The sequence below is a fragment of the Entelurus aequoreus genome, linkage group LG07, assembly GCF_033978785.1.
Source record: "Entelurus aequoreus isolate RoL-2023_Sb linkage group LG07, RoL_Eaeq_v1.1, whole genome shotgun sequence".
Taxonomy (NCBI): Eukaryota; Metazoa; Chordata; class Actinopteri; order Syngnathiformes; family Syngnathidae; genus Entelurus; species Entelurus aequoreus.
In genome coordinates this window covers 4,583,018-4,596,853 of record NC_084737.1, presented here as the reverse complement: position 1 = coordinate 4,596,853, position 13,836 = coordinate 4,583,018, and the positions used below count along the sequence as shown (strand labels likewise).

The window sequence follows — 13,836 nt, the reverse complement described above, 5'->3', positions numbered from 1 at the left end:
ACAAATAAGCACCTATCAAGAAATGTAAACACCCTGCTCGGACAAAATGGACATTTTTAAAAAAAAGTAAAAAATGATTTATGAACAAATTTGAACTCACAAAAGCACATAAAATTGCTACCAGTATGGATGCCCAGGTGCTGGTGATTGATTGGTAGGGTATCAGATCAACTGTGAAAAGTCCCTAATTGTAACTGTGTTCAAATGCAAATAAGCAGCGTGACGGCCTGCTTCAAAGTGTTTATTTGGGCGAGACGTGTTAAAAATAGCATGAGCTAACGCTAAATATATGCGACAACATCCCTGTTGTGTGAGAATAGCCTTATCTGTTTAAAGGTGCCATTGGAAGGGTCACATGGGTCTTTCCAGTGGCCAAAGGGGAAGCATGATGTAATGGCCTGGGAGCAACTGATAAGATGATGAATGACATACCAATGCTTCTTTTCATTCCCTTGGCCACCACAATACTATTTGTAACACCACCCTCAATATGACACTTTCTAGTGCTAAAATCCCAGTGATAAATAGCACAATACTATTTGTAACACCACCCTCAATATGACTCATGTGATGCAGTCATTAGACTCGCTTACAAACGCCACGATGGGAAAGTCAAAGGAACTCAGCACAGATCTGAAAAAAGGAATCATTGACTTGAACAAGTTAGGAAAGTCACTTGGAGCCATTTCAAAGCAGCTTAAGGTCCCTAGAGCAACTGTGCAGACAATTGTTGGTAAGTATAAAGTGCATGGCACAGTTTTGTCACTGCCACGATCAGGAAGAAAACGCAAGCTATCACCTGCTGCTGAGAGAAAATTGCTCAGGATGATCAAGAGTCAACCGAGAACCACCAAAAAGCTGGTCTGTAATGAATTGGAAGCTGCCGGAACACAGGTGTCAGTGTCCACAGTCAAGCATGGCCATGGACTGAGAGGCTACCATGCAAGAAGGAAGACCGTGCTCCAGAAGCCACACCTTAAGGCTCCTCTCAAGTTTGCTGCTGGTTTGGTCCACAGTTCCCAAAAACTATTTGAAATGTGGACTCGTCACACCACAGAAGACTTTTCCACTTTGCATCAGTCCATCTTAGATGAGCTCGGGCCCAGCGAAGTGTTTCTGGGTGTTGTTGATAAATGGCTGTGGCTTTGCATAGTAGAGTTTGAACTTGCACTTACAGATGTAGCGACCAACTGTAGTTACTGACAGTGGTTTTCTGAAGTGTTCCTGAGCCCATGTGGTGATATCCTTTACACACTGATGTGGCTTTTTGATGCAGTAGCGCCTGAGGGATCCAAGGTGTGTAATATCATGGCTTACGTGCAGTGATTTCTCCACATTCTCTGAACCTTTTGATGATATTACGGAGCGTAGATGGTGAAATCCCTAAATCGTGGTGTGCATTATTATTCATACACCATCAAACATTATTGTGCAAAAGTTTGTTCTATCTAAACTGAGACCCCAACCACAATCAAGTCAATTAGTGAGTCCATGACAAGAAGTCTGACTCAGTGTTTATTTGCAGCCAGCTATGTTTAGCAAGGATTGACAGGAAGTGGAGATGACATCACACTTGAAGTGAGGCTCATCTGTGTGTGTGTGTGTGGGGGGGGGGGGGGGGGCATCTTGCTAAACCACTGCTGGTCTTGAATGGACACTAGTTGTATTTATGTGCTGACAATCATGTGAAGGATGAGATGGTTCTGATAGAACAACAACATTCTACTTCCATCCTGCACCTCAACATCAAGCTTTCTGAGCACAGACCTCAAACTCAAGGCCAAATATATATTGTCTTTGTACTTTAGCAGACATAAACATGATGTTGTCTTTGTACTTTAGCAGACATAAACATGATGTTGTCTTTGTACTTTAGCAGACATAAACATGATGTTGTCTTTGTACTTTAGCAGACATAAACATGATGTTGTCTTTGTACTTTAGCAGACATAAACATGATGTTGTCTTTGTACTTTAGCAGACATAAACATGATGTTGTCTTTGTACTTTAGCAGACATAAACATGATGTTGTCTTTGTACTTTAGCAGACATAAACATGATGTTGTATTTGTACTTTAGCAGACATAAACATGATGTTGTCTTTGTACTTTAGCAGACATAAACATGATGTTGTCTTTGTACTTTAGCAGACATAAACATGATGTTGTCTTTGTACTTTAGCAGACATAAACATGATGTTGTCTTTGTACTTTAGCAGACATAAACATGATGTTGTCTTTGTACTTTAGCAGACATAAACATGATGTTGTCTTTGTACTTTAGCAGACATAAACATGATGTTGTCTTTGTACTTTAGCAGACATAAACATGATGTTGTCTTTGTACTTTAGCAGACATAAACATGATGTTGTCTTTGTACTTTAGCAGACATAAACATGATGTTGTCTTGGTACTTTAGCAGACATAAACATGATGTTGTCTTTGTACTTTAGCAGACATAAACATGATGTTGTCTTTGTACTTTAGCAGACATAAACATGATGTTGTCTTTGTACTTTAGCAGACATAAACATGATGTTGTCTTTGTACTTTAGCAGACATAAACATGATGTTGTCTTTGTACTTTAGCAGACATAAACATGATGTTGTCTTTGTACTTTAGCAGACATAAACATGATGTTGTCTTTGTACTTTAGCAGACATAAACATGATGATGTCTTTGTACTTTAGCAGACATAAACATGATGTTGTCTTTGTACTTTAGCAGACATAAACATGATGTTGTCTTTGTACTTTAGCAGACATAAACATGATGTTGTCTTTGTACTTTAGCAGACATAAACATGATGTTGTCTTGGTACTTTAGCAGACATAAACATGATGTTGTCTTTGTACTTTAGCAGACATAAACATTATGTTGTCAAGCTTGTCTGAGGTTGGCATCATTCAATTTATTGCGTCATGACTCATGAACCCAACTTAATGAATTCTTGTGGCCACTAAATGCCAACCAAAAAACAATTAGTAATTAATGTTGAATTATAGCGGGTCAAATGGGACAAAACGAAAGGAATAAAGACATATTTGAATAATTATTTCAATGTGTCAATATTTCATTTTCAATAGTGATCAAATATCTGCTAGAAAAGTGTGAGGGAGAGGTGAGTTTGCGTGGATGTAAGTGAAATATCCACAGCTCCAGAGGAAATCCTCAAAGTGGTTTATGAACCCGGATAAACGTCCATTACAGTTGACGGCTGGGGGAGCCCAGGAGAGGAAGCTCTGACATTTCATTTCCTGAATCCCCCTCCTTTCAGACTTCAGCAAGGTCTTGTTTAATTGAGCAGGTGCTAAAGCACTAATTAAGGCCTTTAACGGCGTGAGGGACAATGGTGCATACTTCATCCCAGTGACAGTTAGGAGCTTTAAATGTCAGTCAGTCCAAGGACCAAGTCACAGGCACAGAACTGAATGGGAGCGACAGTTAAGAGGTTTAAATGTCAGTCAGTCCAAGGACCAAGTCACAGGCACAGAACTGAATGGGAGTGACAGTTATAGGCCTACTGAAAGCCACTACTAGCAACCACGCAGTCTGATAGTTTATATATCAATGATGAAATCTTAACATTGCAACACATGCCAATACGGCCGGGTTAACTTATAAAGTGACATTTTAAATTTCCCGCTAAACTTCCGGTTGAAAACGCCTTTGGAGGATGACGTATGCGCGTGACGTGGCCAGTGAAACAGAAGTATCGGTAGCCCATTGAATCCAATACAAAAAGCTCTGTTTTCATTTCATAATTCCACAGTATTCTGGACATCTGTGTTGGTGAATCTTTTGCAATTTGTTTAATGAACAATGGAGGCTGCAAAGAAGAAAGTTGTAGGTGGGATCGGTGTATTAGCGGCTGGCTGTAGCAACACAACAAGGAGGACTTACTTGGATAGCAGACGCGCTAGCCGATGTTAGCCGCCAACCGCATCTGTGATCGGGTGAAGTCCTTCGTCGCGCCGTCGATCGCTGGAACGCAGGTGAGCACAGGTGTTGATGAGGGCTGGCTGGCGTAGGTGGAGCGCTAATGTTTTTATCATAGTTCTGTGAGGTCCGGTTGCTAAGTTGCTAAGTTAGCTTCAGCGTCGTTAGCAACAGCATTGTTAAGCTTTGCCAGGCTGAGAATTATTAACCGTGTAGTTACATGTACATGGTTTAATAGTATTGTTGATCTTCTGTCTATCCTTCCAGTCAGGGATTTATTTATTTTGTTTCCATCTGCATTTGAGCCAGATGCTATCGCGTTAGCTCCGTAGCTAAAGAGCTTCGCCGATGTATTGTCGTGGAGATAAAAGTCACTGTGAATGTCCATTTGGTGTTCTGGACTCTCATTTTCAAGAGGATATAGTATCCCAGGTGGTTTCAAATACAAATCCGTGATCCACAATAGAAAAAGGAGAGAGTGTGGAATCCAATGAGCCAGCTTGTACCTAAGTTACGGTCAGAGCGAAAAAAGATATGTCTTTCACTGCATTCTAGTCCTTCACTCTAACGTTCCTCATCCACGAATCTTTCATCCTCGCTCAAATTAATGGGGTAATCGTCGCTTTCTCGGTCCGAATCGCTCTAGCTGCGTTGAAAACAATAGGAAAATATGAGGGAGTGAACAACTGACTACGTCACGCTACTTCCGGTACAGGCAAGGCTTTTTTTTAGCAGAGACCAAAAGTTGCGAACTTTATCGTCGTTGTTCTCTACTAAATCCTTTCAGCAAAAATATGGCAATATCGCGAAATGATCAAGTATGACACATAGAATGGATCTGCTATCCTCGTTTAAATAAAAAAAAATCATTTGAGTAGGCCTTTAAATGTCAGTCAGTCCAAGGAACAAGTGAGTCACAAGCACAGAACTGAATGGCGCTCGGGCCAACAAGATTGGCAACTCATGAAAAGAAAATGGTCGGCTAATGGTTTATTCAACAAAACAATACTTTTTTATTCATGGATGCAGCTGTGAACCATCCGAGTGTATCTTTGTGTAAGTGTGGATTTCCTTTTCTGTGTGTTCTAAATAGTACAAAAGCACTAGTAAGAGGTGGCTAACAATGGGCAAACTATTTATTCCTCCTATAAAGCTGAAAACTGTATTACCATGTAAGTGTTTTATATCGGTCAAAATCAATAATAACGGATATTTTTTATGACCTCACTAAAATAAGGAGCTGGAGGAAAAATAGATTAAATGTAAACATTTTTATTTGAAATGTAAGCTTCCTGTGATTATACGATATCAAGGCAGAAATGAAATGTCAGAATAATTGTATCTAAATTATCACAAAACTTTGTGTTTCCATGAGACAAAAGCTGTCTTTGATCTTACCAAGCAAAAGGCTTGTAAAAATCCACTGAGTACGATGGGAAGCGGCATGAAGGTGTCGGTTTCTTTGATCTATTGTGATCCACAGGGAGATCTTGTCTTGACCAGAGATCTACAAAGCGGAGAGGAAGCAGGACCTCACGCAAGCTCCAGGCATCTTTCCTTTGAACTGTTTTGTGACCGAGGGCAACGGCTGTTTACGACCCCCTCTCCCCTTAGAAACAGCTGTTGCCATGTAATCAGGGAAAGTCCAAATAAAAGAGGAGGCGTGCAATCCTTTGGTCCGAGCGTGGTGGAAGACTGTACAAGAGTACAGCCCAGGCATCTCTCCTCATGAGCTAAATTGAATCCTGTCTCTGTTTAATTCCTTGCTTCTTGTCTGTTTAATAGACACACACACACACACACACACACACACACACACACACACACACACACACACACACACACACACACACACACACACGCACACACACTCTTGTATTTGTTACCTTCTTGAGACCTGAGAAAAATGCCTCCCTCTTTAGGACCACCCTTTCTAGATATATGAAGATTTGTATTTACAACATTAATAATATATACATACTATGCAAATATAAAAAAAGGTAAGCTTTTTGTAAAAAAAAATATTTAATTTTTTTGTTTGTAATTGTATTTTAATCCTGATTATTTACTTCAAGTTATTACAGTATGTTTTCTGTATTTATGTCCTCACTTGTTCACACCTCCTCATATGGAAGATACTTTTCCTTCTTGCTGTCTCAAGAAGGATAGAAACACAAGAACACACACACACACAGACAGACACACAGACACACAGAGACACACACACACACACACACTGAGACTAAATGATGAGCGATTAGCCCCGTGACTTGCGTAGGTGGCTGTCTGCTAATTGCCATTTGTCCCCCCACTGGAGGGCCATCATGCTAAATGAAGTGGGGCCTCATGGCAGCAGTTAATGCTTGACATGTTTTTGTCACTTCTAGTTGTGTCACTTTCATATCCAAGCGTGCGCCTGATGCGTCCTAGCTGAGCTCATGCAACAACTTGGATTTATTCAAGTATTGCTGCTTCACCACATTGCCCATTTTTTGAAGCATATTCTGCAATTGTTTTGTCCTATAATACAGATTTCCCAAGCTAAAAATATCAATACTACAGCAGTATTGGCCACTTATCTAAAAATGAGATTATCTTTTCAAAAGCCATGTTATATAGGTCTTGTCTCAAAGTAGGTGTACTGTCACCACCTGTTACATCACACCCTGACTTATTTGTTTTCCTGTGTGTAGTGTTTTACTTCTTGTCTTGCGCTCCTATTTTGGTGGCTTTTTCTCTTCTTTTGGTATTTTCCTGTAGCAGTTTCATGTCTTCCTTTGAGCGATATTTCCCGCATCTACTTTGTTTTAGCAATCAAGAATATTTCACTTGTTTTCATCCTTCTTTGTGGGGACATTGTTGATTGTCATGTCATGTTCAGATGTACATTGTCTTTGCTACACAGTAAGTCTTTGCTGTCGTCCAGCATTCTGTTTTTGTTTACTTTGTAGCCAGTTCAGTTTTAGTTTGGTTCTGCATAGCCTTCCCTAAGCTTCAATGCCTTTTCTTAGGGGCACTCACCTTTTGTTTATTTTGGTTTAAGCATTAGACACCTTTTTACCTGCACACTGCCTCCCGCTGTTTCCCACATCTACAAAGCAATTAGCTACCTGCTGCCACCTACTGATATGGAAGAGTATTACACGGTTACTCTGCCCAGCTCTAGACAGCACTGACACTCAACAACAACACATCATTTGCAGACTAGAATTACTGCTTTGCAAAACATATGTTTTACCCAAATAGGTGAAATTAGATCATCTCCCACGGCACACCAGACTGTATCTCACAGCACACTAATGTGCCGCAGCACAGTGGTTGACAAACACTGCCATAGGTCATAAAAATATAATCAATATAAAGAACTTTCAGTTTTCAGCCATATCGCCCAGCTCCACGACTATCGTTACCTTCCTTGTTGGCTGACTTTTGCTAGCATTTATTTAGGAGTTAGAATGCCTAAAAAGGTGCGCTTGTCTCACATAAGCAGTTCCCCTTTAAGCTGTAAAGTGGAGGTACTTGGCCTTCATTGACATGAACCTGGACTGTAAAAACTACTGCTTGAAGAGGTCGTAGGTCAGACAGTTATTCCCCCACGCTGGATGTCCTCCTAATGAGAAGACGTCTCAGCCCTCAATTTCACACGCCAGGACATTAGTCACGCCAGGCTAACTTTCCAGGCCCGTGACGTGGTCAGGTCTCACTATAAAGGCTCCACCTGGCCACGCTGACAAGCACAAGAAGAAGAAGATGAAGCTGACTCTCTTCCATCTGCTTCTGCTCCTCAATTATGTCCGAGGCAAACCCCTGTCCGACTTACAGGTGAGTTCTTCCTCATCATCCACACCGTCTGGACCACTCTTTTCTTTCCCCCGTCAGAGCTTGAAGCAGATTTTGGAAGAGATGAAGGGCATACCTCATGGCTCCTCGGAGGAGACGCTGGACGGAGAGAAGTCGGAGCGTGGAGATCCAGACTGGCGTCCCGGGGACTTCTCGGACCCCGGCAACTCGGCACTGGAGGCAAAGACCCACGTCTTCTCCCGTCTCTTCAAAGACCTCTTCCGGACCTCCAAGGGCTCCTGGGGCCGCTACAAGAAAGGCGGGCTGAGGAGCTGCTTTGGCGTCCGCTTGGACAGGATTGGATCTTTCAGCGGGCTGGGATGCTGAGGGTGAGGAGAGAGAAAGGTAAACCATTTGGGGGTAAGCAATCATTTCAAAACAAAGTACATTATATATGTCATGTCTGTATCTAGCAGGCTTGTCGGGATACCACAACTTCAGTACCCATACCTATGAATCACCACCATTCTCCATACTTATTCCATACCTATAACTCACCACCATTCTCCATACTTATTCCATACCTATAAATCACCACCATTCTCCATACTTATTCCATACCTATGAATCACCACCATTCTCCATACTTATTCCATACCTATGAATCACCACCATTCTCCATACTTATTCCATACCTATAAATCACCACCATTCTCCATACTTATTCCATACCTATGAATCACCACCATTCTCCATACTTATTCCATACCTATAAATCACCACCATTCTCCATACTTATTCCATACCTATAAATCACCACCATTCTCCATACTTATTCCATACCTATAAATCACCACCATTCTTCATACTTATTCCATACCTATGAATCACCACCATTCTTCATATTTATTCCATACCTATGAATCACCACCATTCTCCATACTTATTCCATACCTATGAATCACCACCATTCTCCATACTTATTCCATACCTATAAATCACCACCATTCTCCATACTTATTCCATACCTATGAATCACCACCATTCTCCATACTTATTCCATACCTATAAATCACCACCATTCTCCATACTTATTCCATACCTATAAATCACCACCATTCTCCATACTTATTCCATACCTATAAATCACCACCATTCTCCATACTTATTCCATACCTATGAATCACCACCATTCTCCATACTTATTCCATACCTATGAATCACCACCATTCTCCATACTTATTCCATACCTATGAATCACCACCATTCTCCATACTTATTCCATACCTATAAATCACCACCATTCTCCATACTTATTCCATACCTATAAATCACCACCATTCTCCATACTTATTCCATACCTATGAATCACCACCATTCTTCATATTTATTCCATACCTATGAATCACCACCATTCTCCATACTTATTCCATACCTATGAATCACCACCATTCTCCATACTTATTCCATACCTATAAATCACCACCATTCTCCATACTTATTCCATACCTATAAATCACCACCATTCTCCATACTTATTCCATACCTATAAATCACCACCATTCTCCATACTTATTCCATACCTATAAATCACCACCATTCTTCATACTTATTCCATACCTATGAATCACCACCATTCTTCATATTTATTCCATACCTATGAATCACCACCATTCTCCATACTTATTCCATACCTATGAATCACCACCATTCTCCATACTTATTCCATACCTATAAATCACCACCATTCTCCATACTTATTCCATACCTATGAATCACCACCATTCTCCATACTTATTCCATACCTATAAATCACCACCATTCTCCATACTTATTCCATACCTATAAATCACCACCATTCTCCATACTTATTCCATACCTATAAATCACCACCATTCTCCATACTTATTCCATACCTATGAATCACCACCATTCTCCATACTTATTCCATACCTATGAATCACCACCATTCTCCATACTTATTCCATACCTATAAATCACCACCATTGTCCATACTTATTCCATACCTATAAATCACCACCATTCTCCATACTTATTCCATACCTATAAATCACCACCATTCTCCATACTTATTCCATACCTATGAATCACCACCATTCTCCATACTTATTCCATACCTATAAATCACCACCATTCTTCATACTTATTCCATACCAACACCTTTTATATTCACTACTTTGTGTAAAAGTCTTTCCACGTGTCAAGTATTTCCCAGCAGGCACGAAACAACATTGAGGACTTGTTGAATAAGGTGCTGACGTTGATCAACCCATAAATAACGTTGAAACAACATGCTTTTTGACAACGTTTAATCAATCTGATGTAGGTTCAATGTTAATAATAATTACATAAAAATATATTTTTGTACATTTTCCCATATTAACCATCATCAAAACAGTTTAACACTACAATTTTGAAAAAAGAAAGAATAGGAAGATAAGACATACAACTTTAATTTGATTTAAAATATAATAAAATTGGATTATGGACAATGGACGAAGTGGCTTGGGAGAGGGAAGTCTGGGTTTCCCTGCTTAGGCTGCTGCCCCCGCGACCCGACCCCGGATAAGCGGAAGAAGATGGATGGATGGATATTATAAAATAAAAATAAAAAAATGGGTGTGTATATATGTGTATATGTACATAAAATTTTATATATATATATATATATATATATATATATATATATATATATATATATATATATATATATATATATATATATATATATATATATATATATATATGCACATATATGGAGGTTAAAGTGTGTCATTATGAAAGCTTTTTCGATTCTGCATTTACGTAACTGAATTGTTGGCGTTTGAATTTTGTGAAATGAATTTCAAATTATGCTGACAATTTTATTGAACAAAAATGTGTTAGCATTCATGAATTACGTTAGCATTGAACGTATAAAAACTCAGGGAATAATTTAGTGACACGACGTAAGATACAGACCTCTTTCATTTTTAACACATAGCTCTGCTCGCTAAGTGTAGCTACAAAGATCATTTCTGCTACGTCTTATTCTCTGGCAAAGCAAGCTGCAATGTGCATTCAGTCAAATGGAAGGATGCGGGGGCCACTTTGAAATATTTTGTACATTAAAAGATGCTAAAAGCAAACCAATGTACATGGAAATATGCTAAGCTAGCTGTACAAAACATCCACGTTAGCTTCGTGTTATAGGTGACAAAGGAAATGAGCGTAATCTAATAACCAGGGCTGTCAAAAATAACACCTTAACTCATGCCATTAATCACATGGTATAGCTCGGTTGGTGGAGTGGCCGTGCCAGCAACTTGAGGGTTCCAGGTTCGATACCCGCTTCTGCCATCTTAGTCACTGCCGTTGTGTCTTTGGGCAAGGCACTTTACCCACCTGCTCCCAGTGCCACCCACACTGCTTTAAATGTAACTTAGATATTGGGTTTCAATATGTATATATATCTTTGAGGCACTAGAGAAAAGCGCTATATAAATATAATTCACTTCACTTCACAAAAATATTGCATTAGTCACGTATATTAATCACACAATTTATTCTGCTCCTTTCATTTCTAATTATTCTAGCAATAAAATCACATTTGAGACCAAGTATGGAGTCTTTTTTAACCTAATTTAAATGTTCAAGTTCATTGAAATCATGCAAGCGAGTTTTACTACCAGCAATACTTGTGATTCATCCAAATTTAAAGTGTAAATGATCTGATTTAATGACACCAAATCAATAATAATGACTCCATGTCATTCTTGCGAGCTGAGGGTTGAAATCGGCCCCCGGGGCCCCACTTTGGACACCCTGTGCTACACTTGCATTAGCACACTGCAAAAAGTGACATCTAAGTAAGATGAAATGTCTCAAATAAGGCTGACATTTGCTCATTTTCTGTCTGATAAGATAATTCCTCTCACTAAGCAGATTTGATGTTAGAGTGTTTTACTTGTTTGAAGTGTTTTGCTCCTAAATGATGTCAGTAAGATATTACAGCTTGTTGCTGAGATTTGATGAGCTATATTGAGTAAAACATGCTTGAAACTAGAATATCAACTGTTGTGTCATCAACACTCACAAGTAGAAAACTACTTTTTGAAAGTCATCATTTCTTATTTCAAGCATGAAATAAAAAATCCTGACTTTGACACAATTGTGTCTCATAATTAAAACAGATGACAGCCAAATGGACTTTGCGGTTTTATTTTCAATGAAACAAGAGAACATAAGTACTCATATAGTAGTACAGTTGGCACAGTACAGTAAACTGACAGTTCATATTTAAACATTTAACATTTCTAACAATTTTGAACAGAAATAGTTCATGCATATTCAAATGAATTCTTCAAAATTACAATTAAAAAAGTTGTGTCCGGGGGCGGGGCTGTATATATGCGCACTAATTGACTGAAAGAGCACGCACTTGGCGCGATGATGTCATGTTGTCGATGGGAAAATGCATTTTTAGACAATATGACTTGCCTGAGTGGCTAGTAGACCCCGAGAGTAACAAGCGCTTGCCTTGTTGCCTTTCCATTAAAAACAATAAATTAGTTTTTAGTATAAGTTTGTTGGTTTCAAGAAATGTAAAGGCGAGCGCATATCATTATGTCAAGATAATGGCACTAGCATTTACTTCATTTAAGAATATTTTTCAACATATTGAGCAAAAAGGTCTCTTTTTTTCCTACCAAGAAAAGTGCACTTGTTATTAGTGAGAATATACTTATTTTAAGCTATTTTTGGGTTCTTTGAAGTTAGCTAATTTTACTTATATGGAAAATCTTGACAAGCCAAATTTTCTTGTTCTATTGGCAGATAATTTTGCTTAGTTCAAGTAAAATACCCCTCATTTTTGTATTTTTTTCCTTGTTTTTGAACACTGACTTTTTGCAGTGCATGTATATATGGAAACACTGGATCTTTTGTTTTTTTCGGCGCTGGCGCGATTTGATGTGACTCGTCTAAGAAAAAGTGTTGCTTTCAGTTTTCAGTACTGACAACACAGGCAAAAAGGAGGCTTTGGTGTATTTGTTGGTATGGAAGTGTTTGACAACCCTAGAATACACACAATGACATGATGCCGTTCATAAAGCAATAACACTGAAATGTTTCTTTTTTTCTGTTCAACAGGCTAACACCATCAAGACCCGTCAGCAAAGTAGTAACATTGTTTTTACTGTATTGTTTTTACTGTACATTTTCCCTTTCATAACTTATTGTTTATGTTTGAATTATTATGCTGCTAACAAAACACTTGCCTTGTATTAAATGGTTTTGCAGTAAAGCATTTTGCATACAAGTGATCTGTCATCTTTTCCTACATAGACATGTTCTAAGGGTACGCAGCATGGAGCGCTACTGCCTACTGTTTTATATGTATTTTTTATGAATGATAAAAGTGTCTGCCAAATACTTCAACATAAACATATATAAACACCTGAAAGTCTTTATATCAGCTAAAACCAGCAATCTGTTTCACTGCATTCAGAACTTATAGCATATAAGAATATTCTATTACTGTTAAGCAAACTATGAATAATAAAACATGTGTCCTTTATCATAGCTACACGTATGACAAAAAAGGGGGTGAAAATCAGTGGTATTCAGTGAGGTAAGATGAATTAAATGTGCTGACAGTTCATTGCTCCTGCCAAATGAATTGTACTGAGTGGAGCGGATCACCACTCCAAGATGGCGGCCCCGCGTCTCGTCAGCGCCAGTAAGCAGTAGCGCTCCATGCTGCGTACCCTTGGAACACGTCTATGCTGTCAACTGTCAATTTAGGCTGCTCGCCGGCTCCTCATCACCACTTCAAGATGGCGGCCCAATTTCTCGCGTCACAGCAGCCAATGCTGCGTCTACTTATGAGATGTCTATGTTTTACCATGAATTGATTGATTGATTGAGACTTTTATTAGTAGATTGCACAGTACAGTACATATTCCCTACAATTGACCACTAAATGGTAACACCCCAATAAGTTTTTCACACTTGTTTAAGTCGGGGTCCACGTGGACCTGACTCAAACAAGTTGAAAAACTTATTGGGGTGTTACCATTTAGTGGTCAATTGTAGGGAATATGTACTGTACTGT

The 13,836-nt window shown here is 39.1% G+C and overlaps 1 protein-coding gene and 1 long non-coding RNA gene across 6 annotated transcripts in view; one reads left to right on the top strand and one right to left on the bottom strand.

The window, feature by feature from the left end:
* The window catches only part of LOC133653306 (uncharacterized), a 50,565-nt gene that overhangs the window by 36,368 nt on the left and 361 nt on the right, over positions 1-13,836 (bottom strand). For all 4 annotated transcript variants that reach the window (XR_009826698.1, XR_009826697.1, XR_009826699.1 and 1 more), the window contains exon 2: positions 7,858-8,104. This is a non-coding gene — a long non-coding RNA (uncharacterized LOC133653306). The remainder of the gene's footprint in view (positions 1-7,857; positions 8,105-13,836) is intronic.
* nppal (natriuretic peptide A-like) lies at positions 7,692-13,663 on the top strand. 2 transcript variants are annotated; one of them, XM_062052452.1, is made up of 3 exons: positions 7,692-7,763; positions 7,821-8,126; positions 12,873-13,663. In XM_062052452.1, the coding sequence occupies exons 1-2, from the start codon at positions 7,692-7,694 to the stop codon at positions 8,106-8,108; spliced, it is 360 nt and encodes a 119-aa protein (XP_061908436.1). In that variant the 3' UTR covers positions 8,109-8,126; positions 12,873-13,663. The 2 variants fall into 2 exon arrangements, with proteins under 2 accessions (XP_061908436.1, XP_061908437.1); XM_062052453.1 differs by having other exon boundaries at positions 7,821-8,141.

Coding starts and splice junctions, on each gene's coding strand:
- nppal (XM_062052452.1), top strand. CDS start 7,692: ATGAAGCTGACTCTCTTCCATCTGCTTCTGCTCCTCAATTATGTCCGA. Junction 7,764..7,820: donor AACCCCTGTCCGACTTACAG/GTGAGTTCTTCC, acceptor TTCCCCCGTCAG/AGCTTGAAGCAGATTTTGGA.